Raw genomic sequence first — 21,730 nt, 5'->3', positions numbered from 1 at the left:
CCCCCACATTGGGCTCAGTCTCTCCCCCGCACTGGGCTCAATCTCTCCCCACGCACTGGGCTCAGTCTCTCCCCCGCACTGAGCTCAATCTCATCCCCACACTGGGCTGACTCTCTCCCACACTGGGCTTAATCTCTTCTCCCGCATTGGGCTCAATCTGTCCCCACACTGGGCTCAATCTCTCCCCCACAATGGGCTCAATCTCTCCCCACGCACTGGGCTGAATCTCATCCCCACACTGGGCTCAATCCCTCTCATACTGAACTCCATCTCTCCCTGTTATTGGGCTCAATCTCTGTCACACTGGGCTCAATTTGCCCCTGCCCACTGGGCTCAATCTCTCCCCCACACTGGGCTCAATCTCTCTCACACTGGGCTCAATCTCTCCCCCACACTGGGCTCAGTCTCTCTCACACTGAGCTCAATCTCTCCCCCACACTGGGCTCAATCTCTCCCATTCACTGGGCTCACTCTCTTCCCACGCACTGGGCTCAATCTCTCACCCACACTGGGCTCAACCTCTTCCCCCACTCTGGGCTCAGTCTCTCCCCCATGCTGGGCTCAATCTCTCCCCCACACTGGGCTCAATCTCTCCCACACTGGGCTCAATCTCTTCCCCCACTCTGGGCTCAATCTCTTCCCCCACTCTGGGCTCAATCTCTCCCACGCACTGGCTCACACTGTCCCTGCACTGGGCTCACTCTCTTCCCCCACACTGGGCTCAATCTCTCTCCCACACTGGGCTCAATCTCTCTCCCACACTGGGCTCAATCTCTCACCCACGCTGGGCTCAATCTCTTCCCCCACTCTGGGCTAAATCTCTCCCACACTGGGCTCAATCTCTCCCCCGCATTGGGCTCAATCTCTCCCCATGCACTGGGCTCAATCTCTCCCCATGCACTTGGCTCAATCTCTCCCCATGCACTGGGCTCAATCTCTCCCCCACACTGGGCTCAATCTCTCTCACACTGGGCTCAATCTCTCCCCCACACTGGGCTCAGTCTCTCTCACACTGGGCTCAATCTCTCCCCCACACTGGGCTCAATCTCTCCCATTCACTGGGCTCACTCTCTTCCCACGCACTGGGCTCAATCTCTCACCCACACTGGGCTCAACCTCTTCCCCCACTCTGGGCTCAATCTCTCCCCCATGCTGGGCTCAATCTCTCCCCCACACTGGGCTCAATCTCTCCCACACTGGGCTCAATCTCTTCCCCCACTCTGGGCTCAATCTCTCCCACGCACTGGGCTCACACTGTCCCTGCACTGGGCTCACTCTCTTCCCCCACACTGGGCTCAATCTCTCTCCCATACTGGGCTCAATCTCTCACCCACACTGGGCTCAACCTCTTCCCCCACTCTGGGCTCAATCTCTCCCCCATGCTGGGCTCAATCTCTCCCCCACACTGGGCTCAATCTCTCCCACACTGGGCTCAATCTCTTCCCCCACTCTGGGCTCAATCTCTCCCACGCACTGGGCTCACACTGTTCCTGCACTGGGCTCACTCTCTTCCCCCACACTGGGCTCAATCTCTCTCCCCAGCACTGAGCTCAATCTCTCACCCACACTGGGCTCAATCTCTTCCCCCACTCTGGGCTCAATCTCTCTCACACTGGGCTCAATCACTCCTGACGCACTGGGCTCAATCTCTCTCCCCAGCACTGAGCTCAATCTCTCACCCACACTGGGCTCAATCTCTCCCCCCACAATGAGCTCAATCTCTCTCACACTGGGCTCAATCTCTCCTGACGCACTGGGCTCAATCTCTCCCCATACACTGGGCTCCATCTCTCCCCCGCACTGGGCTCAATCTCTCCCCATACACTGGGCTCCAACTCTCCCCCTGCACTGGGCTCAATCTCTCCCCATGCACTGGGCGCAATCTCTCCCCTGCACTGGGCTCCACCTCTCCCCCACACTGGGCTCAATCTCTTCCCCACACTGGGCTCAATCTCTCTCACAATGGGCTCAGTCTCTCCCCACGCACTGGGCTCAATCTCTCCCCACGCACTGGGCTCAATCTCTCCCCACGCACTGGGCTCAATCTCTCCCCACGCACTGGGCTCAATCTCTCCCCCTGCACTGGGCTCAATCTCTCCCCATGCACTGGATTCCATCTCTCCCCCACACTGGGCTCAATCTCTCCCCCACACCAGGCTCAATCTCTTCCCTGCACTGAGATTAATCTCATCCCCCGACTGGGCTCGATCTCTCCCCACACTGGGCTCAATCTCTCCCCACCCTGGGCTCAATGTCTCCCATGCACTAGGCTCAATCTCTCCCCTACAATGGGCTCAATCTCCCCCTCACCGGGCTCAATCTCTCCCCTGCACTGAGCTTAATCTCTTCCTCCACACTGGGCTCAATCTCTCTCAAATTGGGCTCAATTTCTCCCTGCCCATTGGGCTCAATCTCTCCCCCTGCACTGGGCTGAATCTCTCCCCCACACTGGGCTGAATCTGACCCCCACACTGGGCTGAATCTCTCCCCCCACACTGGGCTGAATCTCTCCCCCCACACTGGGCTCAATCACTCCCCCACAGTGGGCTCAATCTCTCCCCACACTGGGCTCAATCTCTCTCACACCGGGCTCAATCTCTCCCCTGCACTGAACTTAATCTCTTCTCCAGCATTGGGCTCAATCTGTTCCCACACTGGGCTCAACCTCTCACATGGGGCTCAATCTCTCCCCCACAATGGGCTCAATCTCTCCCCACGCACTGGGCTCAGTCTCTCCCCCGCACTGGGCTCAATCTCATCCCCACACTGGGCTGACTCTCTCCCACACTGGGCTTAATCTCTTCTCCCGCATTGGGCTCAATCTGTCCCCACACTGGGCTCAATCTCTCCCCCACACTGGGCTCAATCTCTCCCCATGCACTGGGCCACATCTCTCCCCCAGACTGGACTCAATCTCTCCCACACTGGGCTCAATCTCGCCCTGTCCACAGGGCTCAATCTCTCCACACGCACTGGGCTCAATCTCTCCCCTGCACTCGGCTCACTCTCTCCCCTGTACTGGGCTTAATCTCATCCCTCGCACTGAGCTCGATCTCTCCCCCCATAATGAGCTCAATCTCTCTCACACTGGGCTCAATCTCTCCTGACGCACTGGGCTCAATCTCTCCCCATGCACTGGGCTCCATCTCTCCCCCACACTGGGCTCAATCTCTCCCCACGCACTGGGCTCAATCCCTCTCAAACTGAACTCCATCTCTCCCTGTCATTGGGCTCGCTCAATCTCTGTCACACTGGGCTCAATTTCTCCCTGCCCACTGGGCTCAACCTCTCACATGGGGCTCAATCTCTCCCCCACAATGGGCTCAATCTCTCCCCACGCACTGGGCTGAATCTCATCCCCACACTGGGCTCAATCCCTCTCATACTGAACTCCATCTCTCCCTGTTATTGGGCTCAATCTCTGTCACACTGGGCTCAATTTGCCCCTGCCCACTGGGCTCAATCTCTCCCCCACACTGGGCTCAATCTCTCTCACACTGGGCTCAATCTCTCCCCCACACTGGGCTCAGTCTCTCTCACACTGAGCTCAATCTCTCCCCCACACTGGGCTCAATCTCTCCCATTCACTGGGCTCACTCTCTTCCCACGCACTGGGCTCAATCTCTCACCCACACTGGGCTCAACCTCTTCCCCCACTCTGGGCTCAATCTCTCCCCCATGCTGGGCTCAATCTCTCCCACACTGGGCTCAATCTCTTCCCCCACTCTGGGCTCAATCTCTTCCCCCACTCTGGGCTCAATCTCTCCCACGCACTGGGCTCACACTGTCCCTGCACTGGGCTCACTCTCTTCCCCCACACTGGGCTCAATCTCTCTCCCACACTGGGCTCAATCTCTCACCCACGCTGGGCTCAATCTCTTCCCCCACTCTGGGCTCAATCTCTCCCACACTGGGCTCAATCTCTCCCCCGCATTGGGCTCAATCTCTCCCCATGCACTGGGCTCAATCTCTCCCCATGCACTGGGCTCAATCTCTCCCCATGCACTGGGCTCAATCTCTCCCCCACACTGGGCTCAATCTCTCTCACACTGGGCTCAATCTCTCCCCCACACTGGGCTCAGTCTCTCTCACACTGGGCTCAATCTCTCCCCCACACTGGGCTCAATCTCTCCCATTCACTGGGCTCACTCTCTTCCCACGCACTGGGCTCAATCTCTCACCCACACTGGGCTCAACCTCTTCCCCCACTCTGGGCTCAATCTCTCCCCCATGCTGGGCTCAATCTCTCCCCCACACTGGGCTCAATCTCTCCCACACTGGGCTCAATCTCTTCCCCCACTCTGGGCTCAATCTCTCCCACGCACTGGGCTCACACTGTCCCTGCACTGGGCTCACTCTCTTCCCCCACACTGGGCTCAATCTCTCTCCCATACTGGGCTCAATCTCTCACCCACACTGGGCTCAACCTCTTCCCCCACTCTGGGCTCAATCTCTCCCCCATGCTGGGCTCAATCTCTCCCCCACACTGGGCTCAATCTCTCCCACACTGGGCTCAATCTCTTCCCCCACTCTGGGCTCAATCTCTCCCACGCACTGGGCTCACACTGTTCCTGCACTGGGCTCACTCTCTTCCCCCACCCTGGGCTCAATCTCTCTCCCCAGCACTGAGCTCAATCTCTCACCCACACTGGGCTCAATCTCTTCCCCCACTCTGGGCTCAATCTCTCCCACACTGGGCTCAATCTCTCCCCCGCATTGGGCTCAATCTCTCCCCATGCACTGGGCTCAATCTCTCCCCATGCACTGGGCTCAATCTCTCCCCATGCACTGGGCTCAATCTCTCCCCATGCACTGGGCGCAATCTCTCCCCCACACTGGGCCACATCTCTCCCCATGCACTGGGCCACATCTCTCCCCCAGACTGGGCTCAATCTCTTCCCCCACTCTGGGCTCAATCCCTCTTCCACACTGGGCTCAATCTCACCTGTCCACAGGGCTTAATCTCTCCCCATACACTGGGCTCCATCTCTCCCCCGCACTGGGCTCCATCTCTCCCCCACACTGGGCTCCATCTCTCCCACACACTGGGCTCAACCTCTCCCCAACACTGGGCTCAATCTCTTCCCCACAATGGGCTCAATCTTTCTCACAATAGGCTCAGTCTCTCCCCATGCAATGGGCTCAGTCTCTCCCCACACTGGGCTCGATCTCTCCCCCCACATTGGGCTCAGTCTCTCCCCCGCACTGGGCTCAATCTCTCCCCACGCACTGGGCTCAGTCTCTCCCCCGCACTGAGCTCAATCTCATCCCCACACTGGGCTGACTCTCTCCCACACTGGGCTTAATCTCTTCTCCCGCATTGGGCTCAATCTGTCCCCACACTGGGCTCAATCTCTCCCCCACAATGGGCTCAATCTCTCCCCACGCACTGGGCTGAATCTCATCCCCACACTGGGCTCAATCCCTCTCATACTGAACTCCATCTCTCCCTGTTATTGGGCTCAATCTCTGTCACACTGGGCTCAATTTGCCCCTGCCCACTGGGCTCAATCTCTCCCCCACACTGGGCTCAATCTCTCTCACACTGGGCTCAATCTCTCCCCCACACTGGGCTCAGTCTCTCTCACACTGAGCTCAATCTCTCCCCCACACTGGGCTCAATCTCTCCCATTCACTGGGCTCACTCTCTTCCCACGCACTGGGCTCAATCTCTCACCCACACTGGGCTCAACCTCTTCCCCCACTCTGGGCTCAGTCTCTCCCCCATGCTGGGCTCAATCTCTCCCCCACACTGGGCTCAATCTCTCCCACACTGGGCTCAATCTCTTCCCCCACTCTGGGCTCAATCTCTTCCCCCACTCTGGGCTCAATCTCTCCCACGCACTGGGCTCACACTGTCCCTGCACTGGGCTCACTCTCTTCCCCCACACTGGGCTCAATCTCTCTCCCACACTGGGCTCAATCTCTCACCCACGCTGGGCTCAATCTCTTCCCCCACTCTGGGCTAAATCTCTCCCACACTGGGCTCAATCTCTCCCCCGCATTGGGCTCAATCTCTCCCCATGCACTGGGCTCAATCTCTCCCCATGCACTTGGCTCAATCTCTCCCCATGCACTGGGCTCAATCTCTCCCCCACACTGGGCTCAATCTCTCTCACACTGGGCTCAATCTCTCCCCCACACTGGGCTCAGTCTCTCTCACACTGGGCTCAATCTCTCCCCCACACTGGGCTCAATCTCTCCCATTCACTGGGCTCACTCTCTTCCCACGCACTGGGCTCAATCTCTCACCCACACTGGGCTCAACCTCTTCCCCCACTCTGGGCTCAATCTCTCCCCCATGCTGGGCTCAATCTCTCCCCCACACTGGGCTCAATCTCTCCCACACTGGGCTCAATCTCTTCCCCCACTCTGGGCTCAATCTCTCCCACGCACTGGGCTCACACTGTCCCTGCACTGGGCTCACTCTCTTCCCCCACACTGGGCTCAATCTCTCTCCCATACTGGGCTCAATCTCTCACCCACACTGGGCTCAACCTCTTCCCCCACTCTGGGCTCAATCTCTCCCCCATGCTGGGCTCAATCTCTCCCCCACACTGGGCTCAATCTCTCCCATACTGGGCTCAATCTCTTCCCCCACTCTGGGCTCAATCTCTCCCACGCACTGGGCTCACACTGTTCCTGCACTGGGCTCACTCTCTTCCCCCACACTGGGCTCAATCTCTCTCCCCAGCACTGAGCTCAATCTCTCACCCACACTGGGCTCAATCTCTTCCCCCACTCTGGGCTCAATCTCTCTCACACTGGGCTCAATCTCTCCTGACGCACTGGGCTCAATCTCTCTCCCCAGCACTGAGCTCAATCTCTCACCCACACTGGGCTCAATCTCTCCCCCCACAATGAGCTCAATCTCTCTCACACTGGGCTCAATCTCTCCTGACGCACTGGGCTCAATCTCTCCCCATACACTGGGCTCCATCTCTCCCCCGCACTGGGCTCAATCTCTCCCCATACACTGGGCTCCAACTCTCCCCCTGCACTGGGCTCAATCTCTCCCCATGCACTGGGCGCAATCTCTCCCCTGCACTGGGCTCCACCTCTCCCCCACACTGGGCTCAATCTCTTCCCCACACTGGGCTCAATCTCTCTCACAATGGGCTCAGTCTCTCCCCACGCACTGGGCTCAATCTCTCCCCACGCACTGGGCTCAATCTCTCCCCACGCACTGGGCTCAATCTCTCCCCACGCACTGGGCTCAATCTCTCCCCCTGCACTGGGCTCAATCTCTCCCCATGCACTGGATTCCATCTCTCCCCCACACTGGGCTCAATCTCTCCCCCACACCAGGCTCAATCTCTTCCCTGCACTGAGATTAATCTCATCCCCCGACTGGGCTCGATCTCTCCCCACACTGGGCTCAATCTCTCCCCACCCTGGGCTCAATGTCTCCCATGCACTAGGCTCAATCTCTCCCCTACAATGGGCTCAATCTCCCCCTCACCGGGCTCAATCTCTCCCCTGCACTGAGCTTAATCTCTTCCTCCACACTGGGCTCAATCTCTCTCAAATTGGGCTCAATTTCTCCCTGCCCATTGGGCTCAATCTCTCCCCCTGCACTGGGCTGAATCTCTCCCCCACACTGGGCTGAATCTGACCCCCACACTGGGCTGAATCTCTCCCCCCACACTGGGCTGAATCTCTCCCCCCACACTGGGCTCAATCACTCCCCCACAGTGGGCTCAATCTCTCCCCACACTGGGCTCAATCTCTCTCACACCGGGCTCAATCTCTCCCCTGCACTGAACTTAATCTCTTCTCCAGCATTGGGCTCAATCTGTTCCCACACTGGGCTCAACCTCTCACATGGGGCTCAATCTCTCCCCCACAATGGGCTCAATCTCTCCCCACGCACTGGGCTCAGTCTCTCCCCCGCACTGGGCTCAATCTCATCCCCACACTGGGCTGACTCTCTCCCACACTGGGCTTAATCTCTTCTCCCGCATTGGGCTCAATCTGTCCCCACACTGGGCTCAATCTCTCCCCCACACTGGGCTCAATCTCTCCCCATGCACTGGGCCACATCTCTCCCCCAGACTGGACTCAATCTCTCCCACACTGGGCTCAATCTCGCCCTGTCCACAGGGCTCAATCTCTCCACACGCACTGGGCTCAATCTCTCCCCTGCACTCGGCTCACTCTCTCCCCTGTACTGGGCTTAATCTCATCCCTCGCACTGAGCTCGATCTCTCCCCCCATAATGAGCTCAATCTCTCTCACACTGGGCTCAATCTCTCCTGACGCACTGGGCTCAATCTCTCCCCATGCACTGGGCTCCATCTCTCCCCCACACTGGGCTCAATCTCTCCCCACGCACTGGGCTCAATCCCTCTCAAACTGAACTCCATCTCTCCCTGTCATTGGGCTCGCTCAATCTCTGTCACACTGGGCTCAATTTCTCCCTGCCCACTGGGCTCAACCTCTCACGTGGGGCTCAATCTCTCCCCCACAATGGGCTCAATCTCTCCCCACGCACTGGGCTGAATCTCATCCCCACACTGGGCTCAATCCCTCTCATACTGAACTCCATCTCTCCCTGTTATTGGGCTCAATCTCTGTCACACTGGGCTCAATTTGCCCCTGCCCACTGGGCTCAATCTCTCTCACACTGGGCTCAATCTCTCCCCCACACTGGGCTCAGTCTCTCTCACACTGAGCTCAATCTCTCCCCCACACTGGGCTCAATCTCTCCCATTCACTGGGCTCACTCTCTTCCCACGCACTGGGCTCAATCTCTCAGCCACACTGGGCTCAACCTCTTCCCCCACTCTGGGCTCAATCTCTCCCCCATGCTGGGCTCAATCTCTCCCCCACACTGGGCTCAATCTCTCCCACACTGGGCTCAATCTCTTCCCCCACTCTGGGCTCAATCTCTTCCCCCACTCTGGGCTCAATCTCTCCCACGCACTGGGCTCACACTGTCCCTGCACTGGGCTCACTCTCTTCCCCCACACTGGGCTCAATCTCTCTCCCACACTGGGCTCAATCTCTCACCCACGCTGGGCTCAATCTCTTCCCCCACTCTGGGCTCAATCTCTCCCACACTGGGCTCAATCTCTCCCCCGCATTGGGCTCAATCTCTCCCCATGCACTGGGCTCAATCTCTCCCCATGCACTGGGCTCAATCTCTCCCCATGCACTGGGCTCAATCTCTCCCCCACACTGGGCTCAATCTCTCTCACACTGGGATCAATCTCTCCCCCACACTGGGCTCAGTCTCTCTCACACTGGGCTCAATCTCTCCCCCACACTGGGCTCAATCTCTCCCATTCACTGGGCTCACTCTCTTCCCACGCACTGGGCTCAATCTCTCACCCACACTGGGCTCAACCTCTTCCCCCACTCTGGGCTCAATCTCTCCCCCATGCTGGGCTCAATCTCTCCCCCACACTGGGCTCAATCTCTCCCACACTGGGCTCAATCTCTTCCCCCACTCTGGGCTCAATCTCTCCCACGCACTGGGCTCACACTGTCCCTGCACTGGGCTCACTCTCTTCCCCCACACTGGGCTCAATCTCTCTCCCATACTGGGCTCAATCTCTCACCCACACTGGGCTCAACCTCTTCCCCCACTCTGGGCTCAATCTCTCCCCCATGCTGGGCTCAATCTCTCCCCCACACTGGGCTCAATCTCTCCCACACTGGGCTCACACTGTTCCTGCACTGGGCTCACTCTCTTCCCCCACACTGGGCTCAATCTCTCTCCCCAGCACTGAGCTCAATCTCTCACCCACACTGGGCTGAATCTCTTCCCCCACTCTGGGCTCAATCTCTCACCCACACTGGGCTCAACCTCTTCCCCCACTCTGGGCTCAATCTCTCCCCCATGCTGGGCTCAATCTCTCCCCCACACTGGGCTCAATCTCTCCCACACTGGGCTCAATCTCTTCCCCCACTCTGGGCTCAATCTCTCCCACGCACTGGGCTCACACTGTCCCTGCACTGGGCTCACTCTCTTCCCCCACACTGGGCTCAATCTCTCTCCCATACTGGGCTCAATCTCTCACCCACACTGGGCTCAACCTCTTCCCCCACTCTGGGCTCAATCTCTCCCCCATGCTGGGCTCAATCTCTCCCCCACACTGGGCTCAATCTCTCCCACGCACTGGGCTCACACTGTTCCTGCACTGGGCTCACTCTCTTCCCCCACACTGGGCTCAATCTCTCTCCCCAGCACTGAGCTCAATCTCTCACCCACACTGGGCTCAATCTCTTCCCCCACTCTGGGCTCAATCTCTCCCACACTGGGCTCAATCTCTCCCCCGCATTGGGCTCAATCTCTCCCCATGCACTGGGCTCAATCTCTCCCCATGCACTGGGCTCAATCTCTCCCCATGCACTGGGCCACATCTCTCCCCCAGACTGGGCTCAATCTCTTCCCCCACTCTGGGCTCAATCCCTCTTCCACACTGGGCTCAATCTCACCTGTCCACAGGGCTTAATCTCTCCCCATACACTGGGCTCCATCTCTCCCCCGCACTGGGCTCCATCTCTCCCCCACACTGGGCTCCATCTCTCCCACACACTGGGCTCAACCTCTCCCCAACACTGGGCTCAATCTTTTCCCCACAATGGGCTCAATCTTTCTCACAATAGGCTCAGTCTCTCCCCATGCACTGGGCTCAGTCTCTCCCCACACTGGGCTCGATCTCTCCCCCCACACTGGGCTCAGTCTCTCCCCCGCACTGGGCTCAATCTCTCCCCACGCACTGGGCTCAATCTCTCCCCCTGCACTGGGCTCAATCTCTCCCCCTGCACTGGACTCCATCTCTCCCCATGCACTGGACTCCATCTCTCCCCATGCACTGGGCTCAATCTCTTCCCCCACTCTGGGCTCGGGTTTTCCCCCTGCACTGGGCTCAATCTCTATCCTGTGCTAGGTTCAATCTCTCTCTTGTAGTGGGCTCGATCTCTTGATCCCCACATCTCCACACTGCTGTCTTGCTGCTGACTGCTACTGGGGTTCACTAGTTGCTTCGTCACAGACTGTTAGAGACATAGTTTTGTGGTTCTTGTCCAATTTATTGCCAAATACCATTAATACCTATACTTTACAAAGTCTAGCACCCTTACATACTTACATCATTAATTATTTTAAACCTAAAATATGAAAATCCTATCAGTTCATTAACATTTAATAAATCATATGTTTTTATATTGTTAACATTTTCATACCATCACAATTGTTTTCATCTCTTCTTTTCTAGACTGGACTGGATCCAAATAACTCGTGTATTTCCTACAGCTGTGAGAAGAATATGCAAATAGTTAATAAAATGGAATGTAAAATGACCCCAGAGTGTCCTGAGGTTAGTGTTGTGAAAGGGGACATGCTTGCTGTTTTACAAAAGTCAGATTTGATTTGCAGGCTCAATTTTGCCTTGTCATCATATTATCTGTTGGTTAATCAATATTTGTGTCAAAAAACAATGTTCTGTCCATTTTGACCCTTTTTTCATGCTATATATGTGAATTTCTCTAATAAGTAACTTGTAAGACACCTAGTTTTAAACGTTTTAAACATTACAGACATTTGTTTTCTAACTTTCCAGATAGTCACCTAATCAAATCTCTCATATGTATATTTTAAATTTATTTTATCTTAAAAAAAGTATACGTAATGTCTCTAAATAACACAAGTATTTCTCACCATTGATCTTGTGTTTATTTATTGTTTCCTCAAATTAGATCATAAAAGACTTCTTGGATTACTGTTACCTTATATATCATCCTATTTAATGAAGATATTCTTCATATACAATCATTCAATTTTTATAGTTAATGAAAATTAAAAAATTCTAGCTAGAACTATTTCTAGGTTTGGTAACTTAGAGTTAAAAGTTTCTATGCCTGATGATCTCAGCGACTTAATCTCATTCCAGAAATTGTTTTTTGCAGAATCAGTTCCTTTTCTACAATTTAAAAAAAAATCAATTTTTACATATTGTTACCACTGAAAGCAACTGACCTCATTTAATCAGAAACACAAACAGAAATTGTTGGAAAAACTGAGCAGGTCAGGCAGCATCTGTGGACAGAAAGCAGAGTTAATGTTTTGGGTCCAGGGATCAAACTTCAAATTCCTCATTTAATCACCAGTTTTTAAAAGTACTGCCATAACTTGACCCGAACAATTCTACCCTTTCATAGAATCCCTACATTGTGGAAACTGGCCATTTAGCCCAACAAGTCCATACTGACCCTCTGAAGAATATTCCGTCCAGACCCACTCCCCGACCCTGTCACTCTACATTTACCACTGATGAATGCATGTAACCTATACATCCCTGGACACTATGGGCAATTTAGCATAGCCAATCCACCTAACCTGCACATCCTTGGACTGTGGGAGGAAAGTGAAACACCTGGAGGAAACCCACCCTGGGAGAATGTGCAAACTCCACACAGTCGTCGAGGTTAGAATCGAACCACCACTGAGCCATCATGCAACTCTTTCTTTAAATGTTACTTGACTTCTTTTATGTGTGTAAAATCCCTTAGTTATTTCCTGATTATAGTAACTAATCATCTTTTTTATATTGGTATTTAGTCATTCCAAATGACATTACCTAAATTTTTTATGTATACAATAGTGTTACATTGTTAAATACTTAGCCCTTTCTCATATGCCAGTCGTTTATTTCGAAGCTTAGATGTTATCTCTGTATCCATTGTGTTTTTGTGGTTGCTCATTTTTAAGCCACATTAAATGTCATAGCAAATTCAAGACAATGGGCTGAATATTGCCCCTGCTGGGTATGTTTTGGCTGGCAAGGGAGGGGTGTGGGAGGAGGTAAAACAGGTTAGGTGGCTAGCCCAATACCATCACTTCTATCCCAGTAATATGGAGGGTGGATGTGTTCCAAAGTCAGCAGCCCACCCACATCATATACATAAAAAGAATTGAGCTTGTTAAAAGCTCAATTGACCCCAATATTAACCCGCCCACATCATTACAGTTGGTGTCGGCAGGTGGGCACAAGAGAAAAGCTGGGCACAGGCAAGCCAACAAAATCAGCAGGAGGAAAGGTTGTCCAGTATTTGCTGAGTTCCCTTTTCTCTTTGTAGCACCCTATGAAAAGAAAGTCAGCCCGTTCCTTTCTACACATTCATCAAAACCTATCTCCCGACCCCATCACCCCTCTTCCCTAAAGTGGGCAAACTCTCTCTGTCCATGCCAACCAATTTACTGAGATCCATGCATTCTATCAAGCCTCTTCCATGGTTCTTCCTAGAGTGTCAACAGCACCCATTATAGTATTCTGGTCAAATCAGAATGACAGGCAGTTCCTGAGGAGGGGAAAGGCTGGCTCATAACTCCCCAGCACTTGAACACATCCACAGCATACTTTGGATAGACTGCAACATACCTGCAATTAATTTTCACATCTTAACATGTCTATGTGGTTAGTGCTTTTCTAAACACAGTTACTGCTAATGTTCTGACTTATACATTAGTCACATGGACTCCTTAATGATTCAAAAATTAAATGAACCAATTGGTGTATTACTAAGGTCCAAGGTTTAACCACTCATTTATGCTGAGACTGTTTAGTTCATAGTATTGATTACTTTGATTTCCCACAATGCTCCTAAGATAATGAAAAGAAAATTCTCCTGGCTTCCCACATTTCTTGTCATATTCTAGGCATTCTTGCTAAAGTCCAAACCTATATCAGCATTAGATCAGAATAGGTATTGATACCATCTGGTGAGTAACTTGTAAAAATCACCATATCATCTCACACTTGACATATGGTTGAGCTTCCAAAAAGAATGAAAGTAATAAAAAAAACCACATTTGAATGATATGCATGTTAATTATGCATTTGTTTTTCCATTGTTAGTCTGAAAAAATCTGGGATGAATTTCATTGCTGTTATTCATGTCCTAAAAAAGGTAATTATCTAATATTTGCATATTGCAATTAATTTGCTTGTTATTCTTCACTAAAGAATCATTATCATTATACGGCAAAGTTAAAGGAGACATTTAAAATGAAATCATGTTGTAAAGGTCCATATTTATGACAGAGGACAATAAGGATGAAAAAAAAGTGTTTTTTTTATTCACTTGTGAGACATGGATGTCACTGGCTAGCCAGCATTTATTGCCCATCCCTGGTTACCCTTGAGAAGGTGGTGGTGAGCTGCCCTTCTTGCACCACTGTAATCCACATGCTGTAGATTGACCCTCAATTAGCTGAGGGAGCAAATTCCAGGACTTTGACCCAGCAACAGCAATTATATTTCCAACTATTCTGAAGTTCTTTTATTAAAAAATTTCATTAACTGATTGGTCAGTTGGCAGCTCAGCTGGTTCTTGAAGTAGAGTGATGCCTACAGCATTGGATCATTTCCTGCAGCAGCTGAGGTTATTATAAATAACTTTTTCTCAACCTCTCCCCTAACCTGAGGTACGGTGATCCTCAGGTTAAATAAGACTAAAGTAACATTTTTTTAACCCGTGCAATGGGAATTATACATTCTGAAGTTGAAGGTGGGCTCTCTATTTTTTCCCTAAATTACCATCTTCACAGTATTTGTCTTGAAAAGTATTTATAGCAATATTATTAAGAATCATGCTTCTTAGTTAAAATATCAAATATTTAAGTTAGTTAATGCAATTAATGCAGTTAATGCAACTGGGGTAGGTTGAATTAAACAGTGAAACACATACATCCTGTCAAGTTTTCTTATGATTACTGCTTATTTTATTGTTAATTCCAACTATTTTTTTCACAGCCAATGTATGTGAACCTGTCCCTTATAATACAACTATTCAGAAGGAATCCTGTAAACCAGTTGTTCTTGATCTAAGAAGATGTGAAGGATATTGTAAAGGAGCAGCTGAGTAAGTAGCACTTTTCTGAAAGTTCGCAAATTATATAAGGAAATATTATCAAATGCTGAACAGTAAATAATTCAAAGAAAATTAATATACTTTTAAATTAGTGAGTTATGTATGTCTTATAACCAGACACTACGTGTGAAAAGATGGAAACAGTCATTTTAGTGAAATGATGGAAACAAATGCTGAATGGGTGCTCGGTTAATATAACATGTGCCTGATTAAATTTGATATTAGAATCATAGAGTTGTACAGCATCAGAGAGGCCCTTTGACCAATTGAGTCTGCACTGACTTATCTATACTAATCCTACTTTGTAGCACTTGGCCCATAGATATGGCTGTTATGACGTTTTAGGTGCTTGTCCAGATACTGTTTCAGGGTTGTGAGGTTTCCCATCTTTACTACACTGCATTCCTGATTATGCATTCCTGATTACCGCAAACTCTGGGTCTAAAATACTTTCTTCAAATAACCTGCTCGATGATATAAAACAAAGAACTGCAGATGCTGGAGATCTGAAACAAAAAGAGAAATTGCTGGCAAAATTAATTACGCCTGGCAGTATCTGTGGAAAGACAACAGAGTTAACATTTTGATTCTCGTGACTATTCATCCAGTGACTCAAGGTTGGGAATCCATGAGGTGCTGTATGCCATCAGCAACAGCAGACTTGTACTCCAGTACAAGCTGCAACCTCATGTCCTGGCATATCCCCACTCAACCATTACCATCAATCAAGGAGATCAACCCTGATTCAATGGAGAATAAAGAAGGGCATGCCAGGAGCAGCACCAGGTATCAACTGGTGAAACTACCAAATAGGACTTCTTGCTTGCCAAACAACATAAGCAGCAGGTGATAGAGCTAAGCAATTCCACAACTGTAGAGTCATAGAGATGTACAGCACGGACACAGACACTTCAGTCTAAGTCGTCCATGACAACTAGATATCCGAAATAAAACTAGTTCCATTGGCCAGCATTTGGCACATATCCTTCTAATACTAGATTAGTGGTGCTGGAAGAGCACAGCAGTTCAGGCAGCATCCAACGAGCAGCGAAATCGACGTTTCGGGCAAAAGCCCTTCATCAGGAATAAAGGCAGTGAGCCTGAAGCATGGAGAGATAAGCTAGAGGAGGGTGGGGGTGGGGAGAGAGTAGCATAGAGTACAATGGGTGAGTGGGGGAGGAGATGAAGGTGATAGGTCAAGGAGGAGAGGGTGGAGTGGATAGGTGGAAAAGGAGATAGGCAGGTTTGACAAGTCCGGACCAGTCAAGGAGAGTGTGCTGAGCTGGAAGTTTGAAACTAGGATGAGGTGGGGAAAGGGGAAATGAGGAAGCTGTTGAAGTCCACATTGATGCCCTGGGGTTGAAGTGTTCCGAGGCGGAAGATGAGGCGTTCTTCCTCCAGGCGTCTGGTGGTGAGGGAGCGGCGGCGAAGGAGGCCCAGGACCTCCATGTCCTCGGCAGAATGGGAGGGGGAGTTGAAATGTTGGGCCACGGGGCGGTTTGGTTGATTGGTGCGGGTGTCTCGGAGATGTTCCCTAAAGCGCTCTGCTAAGAGGCGCCCAGTCTCCCCAATGTAGAGGAGACCACATCGGGAGCAACGGAATATTTCCCTCCCCACCCCTTTCCACCTTCCGCAAAGACCGTTCCCTCCGCGACTACCTGGTCAGGTCCACACCCCCCTACGACCCACCCTCCCATTCTGGCACTTTCCCCTGCCACCGCAGGAACTGTAAAACCTGTGCCCACACCTCCTCCCTCACCTCTATCCAAGGCCCTAAAGGAGCCTTCCACATCCATCAAAGTTTTACCTGCACATCCACTAATATCATTTATTGTATCCGTTGCTCCCGATGTGGTCTCCTCTACATTGGGGAGACTGGGCGCCTCTTAGCAGAGCGCTTTAGGGAACATCTCCGAGACACCCGCACCAATCAACCAAACCGCCCCGTGGCCCAACATTTCAACTCCCCCTCCCATTCTGCCGAGGACATGGAGGTCCTGGGCCTCCTTCACTGCCGCTCCCTCACCACCAGACGCCTGGAGGAAGAACGCCTCATCTTCCGCCTCGGAACACTTCAACCCCAGGGCATCAATGTGGACTTCAACAGCTTCCTCATTTCCCCTTTCCCCACCTCATCCTAGTTTCAAACTTCCAGCTCAGCACACTCTCCTTGACTGGTCCGGACTTGTCAAACCTGCCTATCTCCTTTTCCACCTATCCACTCCACCCTCTCCTCCTTGACCTATCACCTTCATCTCCTCCCCCACTCACCCATTGTACTCTATGCTACTCTCTCCCCACCCCCACCCTCCTCTAGCTTATCTCTCCATGCTTCAGGCTCACTGCCTTTATTCCTGATGAAGGGCTTTTGCCCGAAATGTCGATTTCGCTGCTCGTTGGATGCTGCCTGAACTGCTGTGCTCTTCCAGCACCACTAATCCAGTAATTGCTTTCCAGCATCTGCAGTCATTGTTTTTACCACATATCCTTCTAAACCCTTCCTACTCATATGCCCATCCAGATTTTAAATGTTGTAATTGTTCTAGCCTCTACCACTTCCTCTGGCAGCTCATTCATTGCATGCACCGCCCTCTGCATGAAAAAGTTGCCCCTTTTGAATCTTTCTGCTCTCACTTTAAACCTATGACCTCTATTTACCCTATCCATGCCCCTCATGATTTTATAAACCTCTATAAGGATTTCAATAAAAGTGAAACTTGGCTAGAATCATAAATTGGTAATGTTGTTGGAAATGTTGTCGTCTTTGAATGTTTCCCCCTTCAAGAGTAGCTTCCTGCTAATTTTCACTTATTGGCTCACTTGAAGTCATATTTCCAAACATATTCATGGTAGCAAATAAAAAATATCATTAATAGTCTTTGATTAAATTGTTCTTTTAAGTAAAATGTTTTGATGTTAATATTTACTTTCCTGTGATGGATAATTTGGTTTTCTTTCAGGTATGATGTTGATCTAGGTGGTATAAAGCACTCATGTACATGTTGTCAAGAAGATGAGATAGAAGAAAGAGAGATCAAGCTTCAGTGTGGCACTGCACAGAGCACCATTAAATATACTTACATCAAGTCATGTGTATGCAAATAACATCATCAGAAGCAGAAATTAATAGTGTGACGATGGATTTACTCACTCATGTATTCAACTTATGTAGATGATTTGGAAGTATGAAATTAAACTGAGAAAATTTCTTTAACAATATGGCAGTTATCTTGATCAGAAAATTATGCTGCATGACAACACGGTGGCACAATGGTTAGCACTGCTGCAACAGCGCCAGAGATTCACAGTGGTTCAATTCCCACCTTAGGCAACTCAATGTGTGGAGTTTGCACATTCTCCCCGTGTCTGCGTGGGTTTCGTCCGGGTGCTCCGGTTTCCTCCCACAGTCCAAAAATGTGCAGGTTAGGTGAATTGAATATGCTAAATTGCCCGTAGTGTTAGGTGAAGGGGTAAATGCAAGGGAATGGGTCTGGGTGGGTTGCGCTTTGGTGGGTCAGTGTGGACTTGTTGGGCCGAAGGGCCTGTTTCCACACTGTAAGTAATCTAATCTAAAATGAAACTCTAATTTCAAGTAAAATACTCTGTTGTCATGGGTTTGAAGAATCTTTCCTTTTTGTTGCAACCACACCAACTTTTATGTGATACTAAATTATAATAAATGTTTTCACAAATGATATATTCCATTTTGTCTTTCTCTTATGGAAGTTTGATGTATTTTAGCACAGAATTACAACAGTGCAGATATTTCCTAGCACATCAAGAGTCCTCTGCAAAGACTTGAACAAATAATCTATGCAGAGGCAAACATTCGGAGTCTATAATGCTGACAATTTTCTACAGCAATCTCTTCAATGCTGGCATACATTTACAATATGCTGAAGTGGCATACGCATTGGAAAATTAATGAATGCCTTTGACTTCTCATATTTCAGGACCATTTAATTCCTAACAGCAGCTTTTAAATAATTTTCTCACTGAGCATTATTTTGGGCATTGAGAAACTGTCAGCACTTTGCAGATCTTCGGTTCTCCTCAACACAGATCGATTTTTGTTTCTCCATTCACTCTTCTGGAGCTGTTTTTCTTTGACTATGCTCTCCCCATTCCTTACTGATCATGATTTTGGTCTCTCCTCTCCATTACACTTTCCTTCAATTCTTTTCATGTCCTCTTCTTCAAAAACCTGGAGTTCCCTCCCTAAGGGCATTGAAGGTCAAAATACAGCATGTGAACTGCAGTGGTTCAAGAAGGCAGCTCACTACCACCTTCTCAAGGGTAACTAGAGATGGGCAATAAATGCTGGCTAGCCAATGCTGCTTACATTCAATGAGTGAACAAACTGTACAACACATGTTCAAACACCCAGATAAACAAACAAAGATGTCCAGTGGGTGGATAGAAAAATACTGGAAAACACAGTTCAAGAGAACCTGTCTGCAAGATTTGATGAAGTGCTCTTTTTGCTTCTTCCAAGTCTTTCTGATCATGAATCTCCTTATTTCAAGATTTTTTTTTGCTTCTTTGCTAAGATATAGCATGGGTAACGCATTAAATGATCAGTTTTTCAGGGTCTGGTTAGAGGCAACAACTTGAAGTAAATGAATGGATGGACAGCCATTTTTCTCTTTTTGGTTACTTCACATTTAGTGTGAGGGTGAGAGAGAGAGAGAAATACTCAATCTTTTTTGCATCTGGAGGCTTCTACCTCCTTATTGTTCACGCTGGCGACCAGCTCAGGATGAGACAAGACCAGAGAATGAGTTATCATGTGCATAAGTTTTGGTCTCCACAATGGTCCTGACTTCACAAACTCCTCAATAATCTACATCTTGGTGAAGCTTTCTCTTTGAAACTTACCTCACCTGCTTGAGCCAGTAAACACAACACACAATGAGTTCCAGTAACATGCTTTTCAAAATGCAGCAACTCCTTTCAAAGCAAGATTTGAAAAAAGCTCCCGAAAAAGCACTGCCTTATTTCAATGGGAAAACGATGACAGAATTTTGAGGTTTTCGGTGTGCTGGTGCAGATCCGTTCTGAAGACAGGTCACTGGGTCCAAAACATTAACTCTGATTTCTCTCTGTAGAATCTGCCAGATCTGCAGATTTTTTCCAGCAATTTCCATGTTTTTTGTGTAAAATGTGGTAAAGATTAGGGGGAAGTCAGAGGATTGGGATAACTTTAAAAACCAGCAAAAGATAACTAAAAATGAAATAAGGGGAAAGAAGATGAAATATGGGGGTAAGCTTGCTAGTAACATAAAAGAAAATTGCACTTTTTTTTAGATATATGAAAGGTAAGAAAGAGGCAGGAGTGAACATTGGACCACTGTAAAATGAAGGTGGGAAACAAAGAAATGGCAGATAAAATTAGGAGGTGCTTTGCATCAGTTTTCACATTGGAAAACGCCAGCTGCATATCAGAACTTCCAGAGAGTTAGGGCAGAGATATGGCAGTGGCCTTCACAGAGAAGTGAGGGAGGGTCCTGGAGGACTAGAAAGTGGCTTTTGTAACATGCTTGTTTCAGAGGGGAGGGAGGCAGAGAAAAAGAAATTATAGACCAGTTAACATGGTCTGAGTAAGTGGTAAGATTTTTAAGTCCATTATTAAACAGGAGAATGTGGAGTACTTAGAAGTGCATGGTAAAATAGGCCTGAGCTAGTTTGGCTTCGTCAAGGAGAAACCACGCTTATTAGATCTGTTCAAAATCTTGAGGAGTTAACAAGCAAGTTAGACAAAGGAGAACCAGTGGACATGATCTATTTGAATTTCCAGAAGGCCTTTTACATGGTGTTGCACATGAGGCTGTGATATAAGATAAAAATCCATGGTATTCAGGGCAAAGTACTGACATGGATAGAGGACTGGCTGACTGGAAGAAGGCAGAGAGTGGGGATAAAGGGTCTTTTTCAGGTTGGCAGCTGGCGACTAGTGGAGATCAAAAAGGGTTAGTGTTGGCACCAAAACTATACATGTTATACATTAACAATTTGGACGAAGGAACTGAGGGCTCTGTTGCTAATTGTGCAAATGACACAAAGGTAAGTAGAGGGACGGGCAGTTTTGAGGAAGTGAAGAGGCTGCAGAAGGACTTGAACAGGCTAGGAGAGTGGGCAAAGAAGTGGCAGATGGAAAAAAAATTCAGAAAATATGAGGCTTCGGTTGGTATACTTTGGTGGAAAAATACAGGCATTGTCTATCTTCTAAACAGGGAAAATATTTGGAAATTTGGAGCACAAAGGTACTCAGAACTCCTAGTTCACGCTCTCAAAGTTAACATGTAGCTGAGTTGACAGTTAGAAAGGCAAATGCAATGTTGACATTCATTTCAAGAAGGATAGAATACCGTAAGACCATAAGTCATAGAGGCAGAAATTAGGCCATTCAGCCCATTGAATTTGCTCTGCCATTCAATCATGGCTGATAAGTATTTCAACCCAATTCTCCTGCTTTCTCCCCATAACCCTCAATCCCCTTGATACTCAAGAACCAGCTATCTCCACCTTAAATATTCTCAGTGACCTGGCCTCCACCGCCTTCTGTAGCAGTGAATTCCATAGATTCACCACTCTCTAGCTGAAGAAGTTTCTCCTTCCCTCCATTCTAAAAGGCCTTCCCTTTACTCTAAAACTATGCCCTTGGGACCTAGTCTCTCCTAACAATGGAAACATCTTTCCAACAATTACTTTGTCTAGGCCATTCAGTATTCTGTATGTTTCAATTAGGTCCCCCACATCTGTCTAAATGCCATCAAGTATAAACCCAGAGTCCTCAAACGTTCCTCATACTTTAAGTGTATTACCAGGACCATTCTCCTCTGAACACACT

The 21,730-nt window shown here is 49.5% G+C and overlaps 1 protein-coding gene across 1 annotated transcript in view; it reads left to right on the top strand.

Annotated features, from left to right (window-relative positions):
* The window catches only part of LOC140466593 (uncharacterized), a 44,488-nt gene extending 30,474 nt beyond the window's left edge, over positions 1-14,014 (top strand). The window contains exons 15-17 of the mRNA XM_072562044.1: positions 11,226-11,327; positions 13,866-13,917; positions 13,974-14,014. Coding sequence (XP_072418145.1) covers positions 11,226-11,327; positions 13,866-13,917; positions 13,974-14,014 — 195 coding nt within the window. The remainder of the gene's footprint in view (positions 1-11,225; positions 11,328-13,865; positions 13,918-13,973) is intronic.
* Positions 14,015-21,730: the final 7,716 nt, after the last annotated feature.

Source organism: Chiloscyllium punctatum, chromosome 44 (assembly GCF_047496795.1).
Source record: "Chiloscyllium punctatum isolate Juve2018m chromosome 44, sChiPun1.3, whole genome shotgun sequence".
In the NCBI taxonomy this organism is placed as follows: Eukaryota; Metazoa; Chordata; class Chondrichthyes; order Orectolobiformes; family Hemiscylliidae; genus Chiloscyllium; species Chiloscyllium punctatum.
This window is presented reverse-complemented; position numbering and strand designations above follow the sequence as displayed.